This window comes from Staurois parvus, unplaced genomic scaffold (assembly GCF_062004578.1).
Source record: "Staurois parvus isolate SC_StPar_1 unplaced genomic scaffold, SC_StPar_1.0 ptg000013l, whole genome shotgun sequence".
Lineage (NCBI taxonomy): Eukaryota > Metazoa > Chordata > Amphibia > Anura > Ranidae > Staurois > Staurois parvus.
This window is the reverse complement of record NW_028317809.1, coordinates 12,697,750-12,720,673: the sequence shown is the minus strand read 5'-3', so window position 1 is coordinate 12,720,673 and position 22,924 is coordinate 12,697,750. Positions and strand designations below refer to the sequence as shown.

Sequence of the window (22,924 nt, the reverse complement as noted above, 5' to 3'; positions counted from 1 at the left end):
CAAAGGGACCACGCCGCTCCTTTCGGTTTAGTGTTAGACGTCACGAAACGCGTCAAGACGTGACGTCTGATGCTAAACCGGAAGGAGCGGCACGGCCATTTTGTTTACTGGATTTTCTATTTTGTGAACTGCTGGGACAGATGGACGGATTTTCCAAGTTTTAACCACATGCCGCCCAGCCACTGTAGAAATACGTTGGCAGAGCGGCACGGCTGGGCAAAACCACGTTTTAAAATGTGTGTTTTCATAACAGGTAGGGGGCACCGCCTCCACTCTACCTGTCCCATCAATCACGGCCGCAGATGTCAGTCGCCGGGTCACAGCCGGTCATTACCGGCTGTGTCCCGGCGATTAGCGGCAATCACTGACATAGAGCACAGCTGCAGTAGCTCTGCTTTCTGTCAGTTTCCTGACAGCTTCTGTGTCTCTCCCGATCAGCTTTCCCCCCTGCAGTACACACCCCCGCCTCCTAGTAAAACATTCCCCTCACACAGTTAACCCTTTCACTGAATAATAAACTTAACCCCTTCCTCCCCAGTGCCATTAGTACAGTGTCAGTGTTTTTTTTTTGCACTGAGCACTGTATTGGTGTCACTGGGGATGTCAGTGACCCCAAGTCATTTCCCCCCAGTGTCAGAATGTCCGCCGCAGTCCCGCCATAAGTCGCTGATTGCTGCCATAAGTCACTGATCGCCGCCATAAGTCGCTGATCGCTGCCATAAGTCGCTGATCGCCGCCATTATTATAAAAAAAAAAATTAAAAATCCCAGTATCTTTCCCGCCATTTGTAAGCGCTATAACTTTCACGTAAACCAATTAATTTACACGTATTGGGTTTTTTTTTTTAGCAAAGACATGTCGCAGAATACATTTTGGCGTTGTGTTACTTTTAACAATTGCACGGTCTTGCAACACTATATATAAATGAAATTGATGTCATTTTTTTCCAACAAATGGAGCTTTCTTTTGGTGGTATTTGATCACCTCTCTGTTTTTTATTTATTGCACTATAAACAAAAAAAATGCCGACAATTTTGAAAAAAAAAAAAAAACGAAACAATATTTTTGACTTTTTGCTATAAAACATATCCAATAAAAAAAAAAAAAGTAAAAAAATCTAATTTCGTCAGAAATTTAGGCCAAAATGTATTCTGCTACATGTCTGCTAAAAAAAAATCCAAATAATTGTATATTAATTGGTTTACGTGAAAGATATAGTGTCTACAAACGGTGATATATATATACTGGAATTTTAATTTTTATTATATTAGTAATGGTGGCAATCAGCAACCTATAGCGGGACTGCGGCAAGCATTCTGACACTGGGTGGGAACCTGCTTACTGCCACTGACATCCCCAGTGACACTAATACAGTGATCAGTGCTAATAAAAAGCACTGACACTGTACTAATGACACTGGGTGGGAAGAGGTTAACTTTTGGGCGATCAAAGGGTTAACTGTGTGCTGTGTGTTTTATACTGTGTGTGCTGTGTTTTACTTGAGAGACATGCTGCTTTGTATTTCTCTGCTGTGCAGAGAGATATAAAGCAACATGTCCTTGCTGACAGGAGAGAGACCTGTGTTGTTTACCTGTCAGCTTTGCCGACGGAGTGCCAGCTGAGACCCAGTGATTGACATCCCCAGCCGCCAATAGCGGCCTCCCTGTAGCATTACTTCTGCTATAGGGCAGATGGCAAGTGGTTAAATTCCTCATGTCTGGACCACTACTTATTTAATCATCCGCATGACTGGAACACTTACTTATTTTACATGTTTTGGGGTTGTGAGGTAAATAACTCATAAGGTAATACTGAATTGACATTTTCAGCATCTCATGAGATAGTTGGAGAAAATGTGTCACCTGATTCAATTATCTCATGAAATATTGTTTAATGAATTGAGCCCACTAACAGGAGGAAAGTTCAAAACTAATCTTAGAAAGTAGTATTTTACTGAAAGAGTAGTTCATACTTAGAACAGATTTCCAATAGAGGTAGTGAGTCAGTCAACAGTAAATGGCTTCTAATATGCTTGGGCCAAACATAAATCTATACTCAGATAAAAAAAAAGTTAACAAAAAACAACAACCAAAAAAACTAAAATAAGTATAAATTAAAAAAAGGGCAGATTTGATGGACCACTTGGTGTTTTTTCTTCTATCACTTTTCTCTGTTTCTATCTGCTAGCATGCAGCACATACTAGTGCATTATGACAGGCTTACCTTAAAGTGGAGTTCCAGCTGAAAAAAAAAAAAAGTCAGCAGCTACAAAAACTGTAGCTGCTGACTTTTAAAATACAGACACTTACCTGTCCCTTGGCCCAGCGGTGTCCTAACCACTGCTGGTTTCACCAGCCGTCTTCTCTCCCTGGTGCCGGTATCTTCAGTGTGGGCACCCGGCTTTGACAGCTTGCTGCTTCACAGTTGGGGGCCCACTGCGCATGCATGAGAAGTGTTGCTCATTGTGAATGGTCCTGTAGTCTTCTGGGACTTGTCACGTGTCCAGGAAGACTATGGGGAGGGAGGGAGGAAAACTTTGGCTAGGCGATCGCAGCGGAAGTGGGAACGGGTACCTGTCAAATCCGTGTACCCGCTCCCCAAAGGTGACTTAATAGGGAGCGGGGGACAAAGCATTAAAGCAGAACGTCCCCTTTTGTGTGGAACTCCGCTTTAACACGAAGCCCTACAGCAGTGTGCTGTCACTGCTGTCTGCACTTCCATCTTCAGCTTGTTTTTCTTTTGGGTTTGCACTCTGTTTGAATGACTGGGTAGTAATGCCGTCACTCCTGGGCATGTGCACAATAGTCACAGTTGCAGCACAAAGCCCTGAAGGGACAGCACTTCATCCAGAGCACCAGTGACATCAACGGTTGCTTTGAGCATGCATCTCTCCTAAACAATGCAAGTTTAGGAGATATTCACTGTACCTACAGGTAAGCCTTATTATAGGCTTACCTGTAGGTACAAGTCAAAAAGCGGACTCCACTTTAAACACGTCAGAAAAACAGACACCACTTTAAACACATTTAAAAAAAAGTGCACGTTAAAGTGTCACTAAACCCACAACAGTAAAATCAGTCTGTATATGCCATAAAGCATGCTTGTTATACTCACTGTGGAACCTAAGGGCTTAATCCTCTGCATTGTGTAAAAATGCTGTTTGATGCTCTTTTCTGCTCTTCCCCTTCTTCTACTCTCCCCAATCCATCTGCTGATAGTACAGTGCCTTGGGGGCAAGCTGCACATGCTCAGTTTGTTGTGTAGAGAGTGCTAGAGAGTTTTGTTTTTTTTCTTTGGAGGGTGCATGTGATCAGTGCTGTCCAGATAGAGGGTCAGGGGTTATGTAGCCTCATAAGACAATCAGGAGGGGATGAAAACTCCTCCTCCGACATTCTTTAACCAGTGCTCAGCTGGACACTGACAGAAGTGACAAGACTATTCTAACTGCTGATGAGAAAAGGTATTTACCAGTTTATTTTTACTAAAATAATTGCATTTCCATGTTCTGTGTACTGTGGGAGACCAGATATAGTGAATGCAGGGTCCTGGGTTTAGTAACACTTTAACTCTTTAGAAATGTTGGCTCACGCTACCATCAGTGTTAGTGTTTTTAGTATTTTTTTAGCAAGAAGGAAGAAGTTTGGCTCATGGTGACTATATACTAGACAAAAAATCATTTGAAAATCTGTCATTTGGACAGTTTGTTTGTTTTTTCTCCAGCTAAAGAGGTAGTAAACCGTACCCAACAAAAAAAATGTAATTAAAAAAAATCCTCTTCAAGGTAATGTCATCATGTGCTAGTATGTATCGCATACTAACACACTAAAACAAAGTACTCCACTGCAGAGGCTTCCATCTTCACCCGTTCTTCCTTCCAAGTTTGTGAGCTCCGGCCATCTGACTGCCTGAGCTGTGATGATGTCAGTCCTACATATAGGGTTGCCACCTCATCCCTTTAAAACCGAACACATATTAATTACACAGGGTCTGTGGCTGATTAAGGTGGTAATTAAACTCACTAAGGCTGGCCATACATTATACAATTTTCTTGAGGATTTAGATTTACCAAAAACCATCTAATATGAGGTCAAACCTAAACAACACTTTCAATTGTATCCAGTTAGGAAGGCCCTTGCACTACATAGTTGAAGGTAAATCTAAAGGCAATTGGGCAGAAATTTGACAGAAAATTGTAACAAAATTGTAGAGTGTATGGCCAGCCTTAGTGCCTTATCTGCTATAAATTTGCCTCAGAAGCTGCGTAATTAACCGCATAGCAGAGCAATACAAAGCAGTGTGCTTACACAGCAAAATACACACACAGCACACAGTAAAACAGCACACAGTTAACCCTTTGATCGCCCCAGATGTTAACCCAGTGTCATTAGTACAGTGTCAGTGCTTTTTATTAGCACTTATCGCTGTATTAGTGTCATTGGGATGTCAGTGACAGTCAGTTCCCCCCTCAGTGTCAGAATGCCTGTCGCAGTCTTGCAATAAGTCGTTGATCGCCGCCATTACTAGTATAAAATAACTAAATAAAAAATTCCAGTATATATACCACCATTTGTAGATGCTATAACTTTCATGTAAACCAATTAATTTACATGTATTGGAATTTTTTTTTTTTAAGCAAAGACGTAGCAGAATACATTTTGGCCTAAATTTGAGGAAATTTGATTTTTAAAATTTTTTTACTGGACATTTTTTTTACTGGTTTAATAGCAAAAAGTTAAAAAATATAGTTTTTTTTCCTCAAAATTGTCAGTTTTGTTGTTTATAACCGCACAGGCGATCAAATATCACCAAAAGAAAGCTCAAGTCGTAGGAAAAAAAGGACATATTTAATTTGAGTGCAGCATTGCATGACTGCGCAATTGTCAGCTAAAGTAACGCAGCACTGTATCGCAAAAAATGGTCTGTTCATAAAGTAGGGTAAATCCTCTGGAGGGCCAGTGGTTAATATGTGTTCGGTTTTAAAGGGATGAGGTGGCAACCCTACCACCCAAGCCGTGGCATAGAGCTCTGAAGGAACAGCATGGGTATGCCATTCCTTCAGAACACATGCGCCGACTGTCAGAAAGAGTGAATATCTCCTAAATGGTGCATGTTTAGGAGATATTCATTTTACCTATGGTAAGCTTTATTGTAAGCTTACCTGTAGGTAAAAGTATGCAAAGAGAGTTTACTACCACATTAAGCCTGGGTTCACACATGTACGGTGTGGCATACCGCATGTGATTCGTACAGGAACCGCACTCCTGTGCAAATCACAGGCAAATTCTGTGCGGTGTGATTTGATCCATGCATTTTGTATGGCTCAAATCGCACCACATCTGCACAAAAAAAAAGGTGCAGGACCCTTTTTTTGGGTCCGCACTAGAATCAAATCACATGGGTATTCACACCCATGCGATCTGATTCTGCACATCACACCGTGTTTTGCAGACTGATTTTGGGCTGTTGTTAACCTAACCCCTTGACGCCGACATAACACAAATATACAGCCTCACAGAACTGGGCTTTTTTCCTTGGGGCTGCATTTTTGCGTACCTGTGTTTCTGCTGGGAGCGCCCAGCACAGCGCGCTCCCAGCACAAAAACCGTGGTGTCACTGAGAGCCTCAGTTCCCGTTCTAACGATCAGGACCTGGGACTCCCGATTCCGGCTCACATGATCGCTGTGATAGCCTCTGATTTGCTATCACAGTGATCAGTCAATCTACAGCCTGGCCCCCTTGTGTTTTTTTCTCTCTCTATGAATGGAGGAGAGAGATACATTGTATCTCTCTGATTCCTGGCATAGAGAGGGAAAAAACCACAAGGGGGCCAGGCTGTAGAGTGACTGGCAGCCTCATAGTATAGAGGAATGTAAAAAAATAAATAAATATTAAAAAATAAAATAAAAAAATAAAGAAAAAATACCTAGATTAAGGTTTGATCTAGTTCAGTGCCAGTTAAGTGTTTTGGTCAAGGTCAAAGTCAGGGTCAAAGGTCAGGATTTAAAAAAAAATAAAAATATTGGCGTATCAGTGTGTTTTAGGTAAAAACAAAACTAAATGTGCACTATTGTTTCTGGGCTGTACTAGGGGTACAAACAACAAATAACATACACATATATGATATCGCTGTGATCATCAAGAACTGGAAAATTTATTTTGGGTTGTTCTTTGGTGGTAGGTTATGGTAGTAACAAGAAACACACAGCTAAATAAAAAAATGATTTTTTTTTTACTATTTTGGGTCAGTTTTCCTTTGATAAAAAAGAAAAATCAGGAGATATCCATTACCATTTACCACCAAATGAAAGCCCAATTTGTCCTGAAAAAAAAACAAGGTATAATCCACCTGGATGTACAAAGTAGTTGTGATGATATGGACGGTTTTACTAACACATGTCAATGTTGCAAATTTGTGCTTAGGCATTTAGATCTGTTTTACCCTTAGGCATGAAGGGGTTAACACCTGCAGCGGTTCGCATAAACGGGGTGCGATTGTGATGCGGTGCGGAATTCACATAGAAACCGCTGCAAATACCGCACTGCATCATTGTGAACCCAGGCAGATGGGCACAAATCAAAAATTGGTAGTCACGTTTTTGAGCAAAAAAAAAAAAAAAAAATCTAAGGAAAAGCTTGGAAAACTTCTGGAGAACGGATGATAAATCGAAAGGTCAATGTGTTTCTCGCCCGTTAAAAATCGGTTTGTACTGCGCATATGTGACCCAGAAGAAAAACTGATTCATTTATGTCCATTGAACGATATCAGTCATCACATGATGGCAATAGCATTTGCTCCTTTTTTTTAAAACCCATTTGAATGGATTTTCGACTAGTGTATGGCCAGCATATTTTTTTTTTGCAAGTGTGAACTTGGTGTTAAAAAGTTTATATTGCTTTTATGTGCACCTCTTCAAAAACGTGTCAGCCATGGCTTTAGCTGTTTTGTAATGTATACATTGTAACGTCATTGTAATGTCAATACATTGTAATGTTCTATAAAACACAATGAAACCCCCTCCTCCTGCTATCTATTACATGATTCCACCAGCTTGCCGTAGTTGCCGAGCTGCAGCTGGTCTCTCCTGGTCAGCTGACGTCGGATTTGCTGCTTCCACTCCCCCTCCATGTCACGTGACCAGCAGTGTCCTGCCTCGGCCATATTGCTACACCCATAAACAAGCTGTGGATTCTGCCAGCTCTTACATTAACTTTTACTACTCCGGACAAAAATGTACCTCGTCCTAGAGTATCACAGTAAGCAGGTGGGTGGGTAGAGTCAGGAGAGGCAAAACACAACGCTGTTTACTCCATGTGAGTACGTTCATCACTATCGGAAGCGGAAGTGTCAGCCGGAAGTTCCGGTGTGGTGTTGGCGGAAGCTATTGGACAAGGTATGCCAGGTATTATTGTACAGGTGGTATGTGTTGGCTAACTGGAATAAGCACTGCGCATTCTGCAATGATTTTTGTGCTCTCCTGCTTTCTTTGGCCGTGCGAGTTCATGTATTTGTTGTAAACTGGACCTTCTTCAATCATACGAACTTCTAAGTTAATTCCTTTCTTCTCTGTTATAGAATATTATTCTAAAGTGTAGTACAGGTTTTGTGCTGCGAAGCAGCACTTCCTACCTTCTAGCCTAGGCAAGAATTCTGTATGTACCTCTTCTGTTAGCTGGGATTGCCACATCACACTTTTCCAGGAGGCAGATTTACTGAGGACATGTGAATTAGGGTTGCCTCCTCCCTTTAAATCTGGGTTCTTATATGTCTGGTATATCGCATGTGATACGCACAGGAACCACATCGCATTCCTGTGTAAATCACATGCTATTTGTGAGCGGTGTGATTGGAGCCATACATTATGTATGGCTCCAATCGCAGTGTACCCACACCAAAAATGTGCAGGACCCTTTTTTGGGTCTGCACTAGAATCGAATTGCATGGGTATTCACACCTATGTGATCCGATTCTGCACATCGTACTGCATTTTGTGGACCGCTTTTGGGGTGTTGTTAACATACACACCCGCAGCGGTTCGCATGAACAGGGTGCAATTATGATGTGCGGAATTTGCACAGAAAAGCTGCAAATTCCGCACCACATCAGTGTGAACCCAGGGCTGAAACCGAACACATTAATTACACAGCTTCTGTGGCTGGTAAGGTTGTAATTTAAACTCGCTTAATGCCTTATCTGCATTAAATCAGCCTCAGAACCTGTGTAATTAATGAGTTCGGCATAAAGGGATGAACTGACAACCCTAACATGAATGCCTGTATACCCAGACAAGACATGACACTACGCTCTGCCAATTAGCTTTCCTAAACCCACAACAGGACAATCAGTCACAGTACAGCATGCTTGTTATATACAGTAAAGCATACTTGTTATACTTATTGTAGAACCTAAGGGGTTAATCCTCTGCATTGTGCAAAAAGGCTGATCAAGTCTTCTGTGATCCTCCCCTTCTTCTACTGTCCTCAATCCATCTTCTGATAGAACAGAGCCTTGAGGGCAAGCTGCACATGCTCATTTTAGTGTGTATTGCTAGAGGGTTTTTTTTTGTTTGAGGGGGTGCACGTGATCACAGAGGGTCAGGGGTCATGCAGCCTCATAGGATAGAGGAAAATGAAAACTCCTCCTACAAGCTTTAACCAACGTTCGGCCGGACACTGTTAGAAGTCACAAGACTGCTATATACTACTGATGAGAAAAGGTATTTAGCAGTTTGTATTTACTAACATAATTGTATTTCCATTTTTTGTGTATTGTGGGAGACCAGATATAGTAAATACAGGGTCCTTGGTTTAGTAACACTTTAAGGGGCATCTGGAAGAGCATATGCACAGATGTGGTGGGCATCTCTGTCTCCCAGATACCAGAAATTTGCAGCATCCTTGTGCATGCATCAGAACCCCTGACACGTGTGCCATCAGACTTTAAGTTCCAGATATTTGACAGAGATCTACACACAGACTTTTAACAATGGTGGCACAGGAGAGAGGCAGGGGGGGGGGGTGACGAAGCAGGGGTGAAGTTCCACCATTATGAATTTTACTATGACTTAATCAGCTGTGCACAGCAACCAGTCAGCGTCTAGCTTTAATTTTTTTTTTTTTTAAAGCTTAACTGCTTGCCCGCCTCCCTATAGCAGAAATACTGCTGCAGGGCTGTGCAAAATCACTTGTATAGATACATGACTTGCATTTCCGGGTACAGAGCATGTGTGCGGGCACTGCCCTACATTGGCAACTAGGCATGTCAATCACCAGGTCCCGGCTGGCACCCAGCGATCGCCGTGCAAAGCTGACAAGTGAGAGACGTGTGTAAACAACACAGGTCTCTCTCCTGCCAGCAAGGACATGCTGTTTTGTATTTCTCTGCATAGCGGAGAAATACAAAACCGCATGTCTCCAAGGTAAAACGGCACACATAGTAAAATGCACACAGTTAACCCTTTGATCACCCAAAAGTTAACCCCTTCCTGCCCAGTGTCATTAGTACAGTGTCAGTGCTTTTTATTAGTACTGATCACTGTATTAGTGTCACTGGGGATGTCCGCGACAGTTAGTCAGTTCCCACTCAGTGTCAGAATGCTCGCCGCAGTCCCACTAAGTCGCTGATCGCCACTATTACTAGTATAAATAAAAATAAAAATTCCAGTATATATACCGCCATTTGTAAACGCTATAACTTTCACATAAAGCAATTAATTTACACATATTGGGATTTTTTTTTTTTAGCAAAGACATTTAGCAGAATACATTTTGGCCTAAATTTGTTTATAGTGCAAAAAATAAAAACTGCAGATGTGATCAAATACCACTGAAAGCAAGATCTATTTTTGGGAAAAAGGTGACATAAATGTAATTTTATGTACAGTGCTGCATGACCGCGCAATTGTCAAAGTAACGCAGCGCCGTATCGAAAAAAATGGCCTAGTCAGGAAGTGGGTAAATCCTCTGGAGGGCAAATGGTTGTAAACTTCAGACATGAAATATGAAACCTCCAGAAGATCGACAGCCTCAGCTCTGTTCCTGTGTACTGTTTGAAGGGAGTGTGTCTCTTCCCTTCAATCAGCTCTGAGAGCTCTCATGACTGATGTAACTTCAGCTCTCTTCCCCCTGCTTTTCAGAGCTGAGAGCCTATGTAAATTCTGCACTTTGAACGGATGTAGAGATTACTGCAGATAATCAGGTACAACTTGTGTTCACCCAAGGTCAGTCACTTCACTGGGTATATGTAAGGGTTTACAGCCACTTTGAATTGGTATTAAACCAAAAAGTAAGCATTTATTATGTTGCAGCTTACCAATTCTTCAATATGGTGACTGCATTAGTTTTCTTTTTTATGCTTTCTTTCATATTCACCTGGTGATCTGGCCAGTAAATCTGTTGATTTTCAAAAGAACAAATTCTCTTCCAAATGAATCAGAGGGATGAAGCAAACCATTTAGCACTGACAGGAGTGTTTACACTTGTCATCTTTTACTTATGTAAAACCTTTATCCCAAAAGATAGACTATTGGCTGTACAGATTATAAAGTGTTAGCTGGACTTTGGCTTCAGTTTGTTTAATGTAAATCTGCAAGTACATCTAACACTCCCCTCCCCCTTAGACTGACAGTGCTGCCCTGCTGTCCTAAGGTGCCCCCAGTGCTCCTTCATCCAGAGTGGAAGCACTATATTACAGGAGGTGTGTTAGTGGTCAGATCACCAGGTGAAAGCAGAGGGGGAAAAAAGCCTAAAGGAAAACGAAAGCAGCCATCACATCTAAGGATTTGTAAGCTGAAACATAATACATCCCCAAACTGCCCCCCCTTCCCTTTTTTCGAAGATGGTGGGATTCTTCTTCCTACCAGCTCTTGTCAAATTTGAATTCAGCACAGCTGCATTATTCATTTTAAAGGAACTTGTGAAGGAAAAATACTACCACCACGGCGGATTGATTGTAGTTCTCGGTGGACAACGTCTCTGTACTTCCATCACTTCTGTAGATTGGGATGAGTCTGAATTAGAGGAATTATCTACAAGAGCCAAAGCATTCCTCTTGGGATACAGTAATCTCATTTGCAATAGGCTTAAATGCAAGATGATGATAAATCCACATTTGTGCTTTTTAGGTGGAATTCTCCTTTAAGGGCTCACTTTATAGGTTAAAATGGTCGTAAATCCTCTCATATACTCAGTGAATAGCCTTAGATGAAACAAATCCTTCTACATAGGTTTACTTGTTTACCTGCAGTCTTCTCTTTTCTACATCCCTTCAAATGTGCTGAATTTAAATAAAATCCTTCTGCATTTGTCAGTAGCACAGGAGAGGGGAGGGCAGGGAGCTGCAGTTAGAGCCCTTCTACATTGTGCGAGAGCTGATTGGAGGAAAGGGACACATCCCCCTTCACATATGGCACAGAAACTGTCAGTACTTTAGCTCTGAGAAAATCATCAGTATATAATTCATGAAAACAGACAGGGAACTGAAATTAGGAGATTCCTTACTAATTTTTATAAATCAACCAGTAATCTGAATTCTTTATTTACGTTAATTTGAAGATGAAATAAAAAGCAATAATGTACAAAAATATATATTTATTAATAATAAAAATCAGCACAACATGCTAATGAAATAGAATAGGTGATGATAAATAATAAATCATGGGCAGCACAGTGGCTAAATGGTTAGCACTTCAGCCTGGCAGTACTAGGGTCCTTGGTTCAAATCCCAACCACAGCACCACCTGCCCGGAGTTTGCATGTTCTCCCTGTGCCTGCGAGGGTTTCCTCTGGGTACTCCGGTTTCCTCCCACACTCCAAAGACATGCTGGTAGGTGAATTGGCTCCTGTCTAAATTGGCCCTAGTATGTGTATGTATGAATGTGAGTTAGGGACCTTAGATTGTACGTCTTTTGAGGGTTAGGGACTGATGTGAATGTACAATATATATGTAAAGCGCTGCGTAAATTGACAACGCTATATAAGTACCTGAAATAAATAAATCAAAATAAAAGTACAATGATCTAATCAAAGATAACGGTTAGATATTCAAACCAGCAATTATATTCAGATATTAATGAATTAGAATCAACTGTCCATGTGATCTCTCTACAACCAGATATTCAAAGCTCAACATTTGTACCTTGGCATGAACTGATTTAGAATACCATAAACAGGCAATCCAATAAGCTTAGAATCTATCTAAGGTCAAGATCAAATGTTCCACTAAGTTGTCTACTTATTTTCATATTTACTCAGCTAAACCATTGACTAGAAGCTGAAATTAGCTTCGGGGATATTTAAAAGAGAATCCCCCTCAGAGAATTTAAATGAAAATTATTTATACTGCAGTTAAAAATATTTCACATCAACTCTGGTGCTAACCAAAACTGTTATCAGACTAAACGATTTAGCTGGAGATATAAGGCTAGTACAAACTGCAGAAAAATGTTATACGTTACCAATATATTTTATGGTATCAGTGATGTCAGCTCTTGCCCAGCGTGTGTGGGTGTGTCCGTTGTTTTCTTGTGTTCCTATCTCTGACCATATTCTGACTTTTATCACCCCAAAAAACCTAGGCAGGCAAAGCTTATCTTGCCTAATTATCCTAATTATGACATCATACTAGGTATCATGTCCAGTCTTTGTCTTGTAGCTGTCTGGTATAACCATACCCCCCCCCCTCCAAAAAATTTCTAAACTTGGAAAGTATGCAGTGAGAACCTGGGAATGTCTGCTGTTAGAATCTTTGTTCAGAAACCATGAAAATAGAATATAAAGAACAAAATGGATTCCTGCATACCCATGTAGAGATAAGTTCAGGCTTTCTATTTTTAATTCTGAGAGCCCAGAACAGTTCTGACAGAACGAGATGCAGAGCTGTGTTAATAAACAATGGCGGATGCCCACAAAATGCAGGTAAGCGGTTGGCAAGTAGTTGAAAAAAACCCCTGTCATGAATGAGTTAAGTTTTCACAGCTCAGGATAGTGATCTGTGATTGTCTGGAGCTGGTCACGTGGTATAGGGTGCTGTGATTGGCCCCCTGTATCATGTGACAGCTGTCGACCAATCATAGCTCACTAGGAAGAGAAGCAGATCTGTTATGAATGAGATTCATAACAGCTTTGCTTACATAGTGATCATGTGATAACATAGCGATCAAATGATCACCGGGTACCATTCACTGGGATCTTCATTCTGTTGTGTCCGCTGGACCCAGCAGTCGCAAGGGGGGAGCAGCGCCCCCCTGTGTTAGTACAGCCAGAGCGACGTACGGGTACGTCGCTTTGCCTGTAGCTGCCACTGCTGCAGTACATGGCGGATGGTCGGGAAGCCGTTAAAGCAAAGTTAAAAAATATACATACGTTTGTGATTGTTGTCCTTTTTTTAATATGCAGATAAAAAAAAACATTTAATATTTGTGGGCAAATATTAAAAACCATGGACTGTTAGTTATTTGCAGCTATGGAAAATGTTCACCCAGCTATTAGTTATTCCAATTTTTCTTTTGTTTGTAATGATTAGGTACTTCCCATTTAGTGTACAATAGGAATGTCTGGCATCATATTAAGCCTGCTTTCACACTATTACAGTGCAGTTTTACCGTGTTTTGGAACAGGTTAGCTGCAATCTCCTATAGTTACTTTGTTTCCCACGTGTTTGGTGTGGTTTCTCAAAGCGCACCAAAGATGCAGCATACAGTCATTTTGGTGCACTTTCAAAAAGCGCACCAAATTCGCAGGACACAATATAACTCTATGGGAAAGCACAGCTTATCCACTTCAAACATGTGGGTAAGTAGCACTGCTAACTAGATAATGTAGGACAAATGTCCCTGTCTGAGTCACAGAAATGTACTCAATTGTTTATTATACATCATTCATATCGAATGCCACAAACATATATGTATTTTTTTTTTTTAGTTGGCATAGGAGAGATACTCCTCTGTTCACGATGTGAACATGAAGAGGGTACATTAATACATATGTGGAGATGCCCTAAATTTGAATTGAATCTTGGTTTTGGATACGACTAATAAGGTATTTAGCAATAGTATCCCAATGGATCCCAAGGTACAGTGGGTATAAAGAGTCTAAACACCCCTGTTAAAATGTCAGGTTTCTGTGATGTTAAAAAATGAAACCAAGATAACTAATTTCAGAACTTTTTCCACCTTTTAATGTAAGCTATAAAGTGTACAACTCAGTTGAACAACAAACTTTTTGGTGGCGGGAAGTAAAAATAAAACATTTAAATAATATGGTTGCATAAGTGTGCACACCCTTAAACCTAATACTTTGTTGAAGCACCTTTTGATTTGATTCCAGCACTCAGTCTTTTTGGGTATGAGTCTATCAGCATGGCACATCTTGACTTTGCAATATTTGCCCACTCTTCCTTGCAAAAAGACTCCAAATCTATCAGATTGCGAGGGCATCTCCTGTGCACAGCCCTCTTCAGATCACCCCACAGAATTTCGATCGGATTCAGGTCTGGGCTCTGGCTGGGCCATTCCAAAAATGTAATCATTTTCTGGTGAAGCCATTCCTTGATTTGGATGTATGCTTTGGGTTGTTATGCTGAAAGATGAAGTTCCTCTTCATGTTCAGCTTTCTAGCAGAAGCCTGAAGGTTTTGTGCCAATATTGATTGGTATTTGGAATTGTTCATAATTCCCTCTACCTTGACTAAGGCCCCAGTTCCAGTGGAAAAAAAACAGCCCCAAAGTATGATGCTGCCACCACCATGCTTCACTGTGGGTATGGTGTTCTTTTGATCATGTGCAGTGTTGTTTTTGCGCCAAACATATCTTTTGGAATTATGGCCAAAAAGTTCAACCTTGGTTTCCTCAGGCCATAACACATTTTCCCACATGCTTTTGGGACACTTCAGATGGGGTTTTTTTTGCCAAATTTATCCAGGGCTTGGATGTTTTTCTTCATAAGAAAAGGCTTCCATCTTGCCACTCTACCCCATAGCCAGGGGTGGACTGACCATTCGAGCACTAGAGCACTGCCCGAGGGCCCGGAGTCAGTAGGGGGCCCCATAAAATGCCCCTGGTACTTTTTTTATAAGCTTTTTTGGGTGTCTTTTGAGTGTGGGCAAGGACACAGGGGCCCCATGATCCCCAATTGCCCGGGGGCCCCATGAGTTGTCAGTCCACCCCTGCCCATAGCCCAGACATATGAAGAATACGGGAGAATGTTGTCACATATACCACACAGCCAGTACTTGCCAGATATTCCTGCAGCTCATTTAATGTTGCTGTAGGCCTCTTGGCAGCCTCCCAGACCAGTTTACGTCTCATCTTTTCATCAGTTTTGGAGGGAAGTCCAGTTCTTGGTAATGTCACTGTTGCACCATATTTTCTCCACTTGATGACTGTCTTCACTGGGTTCCATAGTATATCTAATGCCTTGGAAATTCTTTTGTACCCTTCTTTTGACTGATAACTTTTAACAATGAGATCCATCTGATGCTTTGGAAGCTCTCTGCGGACCATGGCTTTTGCTGTAGGATGTGACTAAGAAAATGTAAGGGTGTGACTATGAAAATGTCAGGAAAGACCTACTAGAACAGCTGAACTTTATTTGCGGTTAATCAGAGGCACTTTAAATGATGGCAGGTGTGTACTGATTCCTATTTAACATGATTCTGAATGTGATTGCTTAATTCTGAACACAGTTACATCCCCAGTTATAAGAGGGGGTGCACACTTACGTAGCACCCTAAAAGATTTGTTTGTTTTTCATTTGAGTTGTACAGTTTATAGGTCACATTAAAGGTGGAAAAGGTTCTGAAATGATTTGTCTCATTTTTTTACATCACAGAAATCTGACATTTTAACAGGGGTATGTAGACTTTTTATATCCACTGTATGTGTTTTGGGGTGGCTGAATAGAGAGTTGCTTCCATTACAGGTTTGCACAGCGACTATTTGTTTGTTTATAGCACATGCATTTTTTGCGAAGAGATGGATATCCAAGACCCCCCCCCCCAACTCACTTCCTGTGGGTTAATGCAGTAAACATAGTCATACAAAAAGAACATATGGTATACCAAGTATATTGAGGCAACCCAGGCAACTTTTATAAAAATATGGGACAAATGGTTGAATACTACGAAGGTGGTTCCTCTACAATTAGAGAGAGGTTACTAGGTATGGGATAATACAACACGGTATATTAGTAATATCTGAATAAAGCACAAAATTTAATCTAGGTCAAAAGTGCTCAGGTTATAGGGTCGTCCTTCAGATGGTCTCCTCGAAAACCTGCTCCTGTGTGAGGACCTCCACAAAATCATTGTCATCTTTAAATCTCATCTCTATATACTGGACCCACTTTCTTCTCCTAAAATGCTGAAATTGTTTTACCGTTGGCATACTGATCTCCCCGCCCTGACTGGGAGGACTGCCTATTACACTTTGTTCCTACTATATCAGCAAGGGATTGGCTCCTACAATGGAAATTTGTTCATAGGGCTTACTCTACTCCACAATGACTTTCTGTAATATACCCAAACAGGGTTGATACTTGGCAATGCACCCTTCGTGCTGGAAAAACGCACTGCGACAGTATGAAAGCAGTATTGCTGTCTTGCAGCAGAATTTGGTAAAAAAAATTAACAGAAAAGTCTTTTTTTTTTCCTCTGTTCAATACAGGATCAATTCCTTTATTTGTACCTGTGCATAGTGAGGTCCGGCTGAAGGATTCTTGTATTCATGGCCACATATAGCTTGGCTAATGAGAGGCTCCGTGTCTTGGAGGAAATTGAGAAGGAGATTGCTGCCATCTTGCTGAACGCAGGTAACCGTTTATTGAGGTGTTCAAAAGAAGAATTGTACACACTGGGGTTGTGGTTATTTTATGGTTCTTTTTTTTTTTTTCCCTACTTTTCTCAGTTGCTTTTTTTTTCATATCAAATAAGGATTATTGATAGGGTTATTTGTGACCAGAGGTCATTTAAACCTACAACAGTGTATTGTTTTTATTCATTTTTCTTTTTTTATATTGTTTTAATCTGACAAGTACAGTATGAAACAGAGGCACAGATCTTCAGTAGAACCGTCTGCAGACTGAAGGCTAATTTGTTTTATTTTTTATTAAAGCCTCCAGCCTGCATATGATCACTATATCATTGCTCACATGATGATGGACCACTCTGATTGGTTCTTGAAGTTTAATGGGGAACAAAGTTGTTGGGAAGTCAGCCCGGTCGAAAAGAGGACATAGATTTACTCACCCTTGGAACAGATTATTGTGCAGGGGTGTGTTTTAAACCCCCCACCAAAATGTAATATTGAGGATTACCAGTCCTAAGATATGGTGGCTGCATTAGTTTATTTTTTTCAGGCAGATAACACATGTTCTCTCCTAGGTTGGCTGCACTTGCTCACATTACTTTATCTGTGGAGGGAGCCATAGTTGTCGCCCTAGGACAGGACTACAAAGACATCTTCATCTCCATGGTGGAATTAGTTTACATAAGATAGTTTGGAAGGAAGAAATCATTGTTTGATATATCCATTCAATTCGCAGGATTTTACAAGAGCACTGCATTTCTCGCACAATTTTCTATACTTGTTGAAATTTTATCTTGGAAAAAAGAAAACGAATGCAGCCACCATATGTAAGGACTGTTGAGCTACAATTTCTAACATTTTTATTCTTGGCTTTCGATATCCTTTATTCTACAGATCGTGGGAGGAAAGTAGTTAAAGGACAATGATGATTAGGGTAGGTTTAGCACTCTCATACAAGTCTATGGGAATGCAAAACCTGGTTGAAACAGGTCAAAAGGAGGTCATCTGAAGGTCAAGTGCACCAGTTAATATATTCTCAGAAGCATTTGAAACTGATGCTGTTGACATTTTAAATTAAACACTCAAACAGTTTATGATCATTAGATGTACTTGTTTTTGTTTTAAAAATTTAACTGTCCCATTATAACCACTTCAAACTGAGGATGTACAGGTACACCCTAAGGTTGTGGAGTGGATAAACAATCTCCATTTATTTTATAGCATTTTTCCAGCTTCAGTCCCAAAGCTGGTGGAGGACTAAGCACATTTAGGGCTCTTTCACAGGGACGTTCTGTTTGTTTATGGATGAAAAATGGACACCCATGTATTTCTGTGAACTAGCGGATGCAAACAGATGATTATCCGTTTACATCCGTTAATGTCCACATCTGTTTAACATCCATATTTTTGTATGGAAGAAAACCCTATTTTTCGTCTGTTACAAACCCCCCCCCCCCAAAAAAAAAAAAACCATACAGTCCACTTTTGCATTGGTAAAGGATGTAAAAACTGATGAGAAAATGCAGAGAAACTAATGAAAAAAACAGATATGAAAACAGAGGTAAAAAAGTGATATCTTGATCCATTTAGAAAAAGAAAAAGAAAAAAAACGACTGAACTGATGAAAAAAATGGACCGCCCATGTGAAAGGACCCTTAGCCCTGGTTCACATTAGCACGACTTTTACTGCAACTGTGCTGTATGATTTCCTGGCAACATGGTGCTACTTCAGAGCGATTTTTAAATTGATTTCAAGGCGACTTAGATGTTTTGCTACATTGGTTGTGGTCAATCTTAAAAGGAAAAAAAAAAATCAATCGTTAAATATTTTTGAACGCAGCGGTATGGCCATGATAAGGCCATACCACTGCTTTGTAAATCAGCCTCTTAAGTACCGCAGGTAAATTTGAAGGTAACTCACATAAATTACTCTTTGCCATATCTCCTATCTCAGTGTGTCATGCCAGCAGGCTACTAGCTAGATCTGTTGAAGGAAACAAGCTTATAATAAGTTTGGTACAGACTGAATTTGTGTTGCTTTTATTTTAAAGCAAATGTGTCATGCATGAGCCTATGCTAAAATCTGGAATATTTACTTAATTTAATATAATTTTGCAGGCTACATAATGAAATAAATGTGTTCTGTTGTATGTATCTTTACTTTGTGTGAGTTTGACTCTTCAGCTTGGGAGGTGGATAAAAGGTCACACGAAGGCCTGACAATTGCTTCTCTGCCACAAACCTGGCCTAACAAAATGGCTTCCAGCTCCTGAGTGTACATATCCACATCATATTGTAGAGCCTTTTTTCGTTGTTTACTTTTATCCTAAATAAAACCTGCGTAGACAAAGTTTAACCACAACCTGCATGCAGCAGCTAATGTCAGAACTCCTGCTATGCAAAATTTGCTTGGCAGCAGATACTCAAAATGCTTTCAAGCCAAATAGTGAATGCCAGAGCCAGGTAGGTAGTATTTTATAAAAGATCAACAATGGCAATCCCTGCATTTCTCTTATGATAGGTTTCTTTAAACTACAGAGATTTATTTCATGCTGCTATGCAAACTGAAGAGTTGAGAAGCAATGTGTGACATCTGACAGCAACTGTGGCACTTTAGGGAACTGGTGACTTTTAAGCTGAAGGTGTAGTTAAAGATGAATAAAAGGGGACAATTAAATCTTGCATTAGGCTGTACAAATGTAATTTAAGACTGCATATTCATATAATTGCATAAGTCAACTTCTCTGTATCTCCTATGAATTGTCACTTGTAGTTCAGTATAAAGTTGGTGTCATCAGGCGGGGCGCTAGGATGGGGGGGGGAGGCTGTAAAATCCCCAGATACTGGCAGGCCCCGCCACCTTGCTGACAAAGTGACCCCGCACGGCTCCCTGCTGCCACACACCCCGCCACACTGAGCAGATCGGGGCTGTATTGCAAGCCGGAGGATGAGCCAAGTATGAGAATAAACAAGAGAAAGTGGAGCCTGTGTGTGTTGCTGTTGGAAGCATCTTCTCCTTCAGACACCACTACCTGACAACGGACTTGGACAGAGACCATGCTCCCAGCCCTCTGACCTGTGCGATCTGCTACCAGAACCCTGAGTAGATAATCCGTATAGTTTAATGCTGGGACATCATTGTCCACCGATCTACACCCATCAGGGATGGAGGTCCTTGCCTGTCACCTGTGTCCAGAAGTGATCATAACACTTGATGGGGGGGCCCGCCCTCATTAGATGACCCTTAGCCAGCACTGCACACACTTGTCTCATAGATGTGTGCAAATTTTCTGTCTGACAACTTTCATGTCCTCTGCACTTTGATCCTTCCATATCCTCCTGACAATCCTGGCTCATTCATTATCTTGAAGAATGGAAAGTGTTTTTTTTTTTTTTTCCCCCATTTAGTGGGGCTGTGCCCCACACTGCATGGGTTAACTGCTCATATTTGTCTAGGGGTTTGCCCCACCCTCACTCCAGCCTCACCCAACTCCCTAACTCCACCGCCCCACCCCTCCACCTACTCCTCCTATGTAATAGGTAACGATGAGTGCTTTAAAAAAAAAAAAAAGAAAGTATTGGTACTCGTACTTGGTGTTACCATGGTTTTTATTTATTTTATCGGTGCATCCCTAATTAATGGTATTGTTGACAAGGAGTTCAGCCTTTCAAAATTCTTTCAAATGTTTTAGTTTGTTGCTTTTTCTTTGGTAAAACATAGATAAATGTACAGTAGATCGAGCAAATCTGACTGTCCCATGTACATAAATAAATGCGAATTATACATAGAAACAAGGTTTTATTCTAGCTAATCTACTTTTATATGTCTATAAAAAAATATATATATATATATAATTTATCATTCCCTTTAACAGCTATCTCAGCAGGAGAAGTTATGTCTGTGTGAAGAAATCAATTCCAAGAATAATGGAATCTGACTAGTAGAGCATACGATGAGCCAGCACTAAACCGGGATATGGACAATTAGTTAGCCATATATAATGTCATTTCAGCCATGTGACTTGTCGAAGTATTAACTTCCCTCTCACCCTTTTTTTGCACAATTGTGATTAGATTATGTAACCAGAACAGGAGGATTTCACAATTTTTCACACCTCGCATCATGTTTCTGGACAAACTGAGCTATGCATGTGGCTCTAATTTCTGAGGTTTATGTTCCAGACAGTTTAACTTGCTTCTTTAACAATACAGAACAGGTCCTGCTAAATGTGAATAACTACCAATAGCTATATAATGAGCTGGATAAAGGAGAACCTGAGATACAATTTAGTTATGTATGTGTATTTATTTTTTTTTATTGCAGGAAATGTAATTTTGGAACTTTCCAAAGAAAAGCCAAATGAACGTCTCCTAGACAGGCAGGCTGCTCAGTTCACGGCTTCCATGCAGAAGGTGGAATCTGAGCTTTCAGGACAGATCCGTTATCTTACACAGGTACAATATTTAGGGGGAATTATAAGAAACAATAGGAAGCAGTAGCTGCCTATAGACTAATGTATCAGTGGGCTGAAGCAGAACCATGTTTACTGTCAGTCAACAAATGCTAAAAGGTAGAAACAAAATATTTTAATCTGGTTGATGGCTTTGGGTAGCACAGACAGTTATGTAGCATGATTTTTTAAATGCTGTATATAGGATGTCTGCAAAAGCAGTGTGTTGTATTCATATTATATGACATATATGTTGACCAGTAATTGTTATAACTTCTTAAATTTTTTTCTTTTTCTTGCTCAGGTAGCCACGGGGCAGCCGCATGAAGGCTCCAGTTACAGTGCACGCAAAGATGGCACAATGGCTCTTAACAGAATCGATTATGCTCGGGTAAAGCTATCAGAACTATGCCGAACATGTGAACAGATGCTGGAACAACCTTGACCCCACTGTTGAAATAATTTTATTTTTAATAAATGGACATCTCATGATATGATATTGATAAGAAAACTGGTTTCTCATTAGATACCTGGAAAACATCACAAAATGGCCTTGGGAGAAAAAATGTCTGCAAATCTTTACACTCTTCAAGAATAGACTTTTGTAAAAAAGAGGAAAAAAAAACAACACAAGTGCATTGAGTTGCTATTCAAAATGAACAGCACTGCAAGATACAAATGTGTGAACGGTTTATTACCAAAATGTGATAGTGTAAACGAGTCCTAAGAGGGAAGAATTTTTTTGTTTATTTTCGATCATTACGTTTTTTGAAATGTCAATAAATTTGAGTATTAAGCCTGTAGTAAAAACTTTTTAGTATACCAGTTTGTTTGATTTGGAAACCTTTTAAGTAAAATGTCTAGCTGTTTCTTTATAGTTGTGGAGTCTTGTGGACATAGAATGGAAAATTTTATTAAATACTTACTGTAATTTTTCTTTCCTGGAGCCAATCTGTGGCAGCATATATGGGGTAGTAGTCCTGCTTACTTTTGCCCACAGGACCAGTGCATAGCTATGAACCGTTGACATCCACACAACTCATTCCCTGTACATCGCTTTGAACAAACAAATCCTATTCTATAAGAAAGTGAGTAAGCTACTGCCTTCCCCCTAAAGTTAGCTGTAGTGCGGACTTCTGCGCCTATCAGTAGTGCTTAAGGAACACTCTATAAAAGGACTAGTTTGGCTGTCCTCCTTATTGTGTTGGTTAACACCCCTGCATAAGATGCCCACAATGTTCAGATGCTGCTGGATGAATAGGCAGCAAATACCACCAGAGACTGCAGCTCAGGTATATAGTGGGCTCTTTAACACAAAAAAAAAAAAAAAACCCACAAAGTGATTGTGCGCTGATGCCTCCTACCCTTGTTGGTTTCTAAGGAACTAGGTATCATTCCGATTACCTAAGCTACTGTTGTTTGCAAGTGTGCTATCTTCGGATGTATTGAGGGAGTACTTAACCTAAGGCTAGTCAAAGCAATCCCACAAGGCAAGCAAACACCCTGCTCTTGATGCAGCAATGAAAGCAGTTTTGAACTGCCTGCAGCTCAAAGAGACTTTACTTTGTTTTTGGTCAGTTGAGGTTTTGACAAGTAGAGCCCTGCACTTTTTGTTGTACACTTTTTGAATGCCTGGTATCAGGTTATGGTGTTCAGCTGCTATTTTCTTATTTTC

General features: G+C 40.5%; 2 protein-coding genes across 3 annotated transcripts in view; one reads left to right on the top strand and one right to left on the bottom strand.

Moving 5' to 3' along the window:
• Nucleotides 1-7,126, bottom strand: part of LOC149473618 (uncharacterized) — a 30,830-nt gene extending 23,704 nt beyond the window's left edge. Inside the window, exon 1 of the mRNA XM_089674994.1 lies at nt 7,036-7,126. Within this exon, the coding sequence (XP_089531120.1) occupies nt 7,036-7,126 (91 nt within the window). The remainder of the gene's footprint in view (nt 1-7,035) is intronic.
• Nucleotides 7,127-7,160: 34 nt separating this feature from the next.
• MED11 (mediator complex subunit 11) lies at nt 7,161-22,071 on the top strand. 2 transcript variants are annotated; one of them, XM_089675727.1, is made up of 4 exons: nt 7,161-7,400; nt 16,658-16,802; nt 21,123-21,253; nt 21,554-22,071. In XM_089675727.1, the coding sequence occupies exons 2-4, from the start codon at nt 16,718-16,720 to the stop codon at nt 21,692-21,694; spliced, it is 357 nt and encodes a 118-aa protein (XP_089531853.1). In that variant the 5' UTR covers nt 7,161-7,400; nt 16,658-16,717; the 3' UTR covers nt 21,695-22,071. The 2 variants fall into 2 exon arrangements, with proteins under 2 accessions (XP_089531853.1, XP_089531843.1); XM_089675717.1 differs by having other exon boundaries at nt 7,162-7,391.
• Nucleotides 22,072-22,924: the final 853 nt, after the last annotated feature.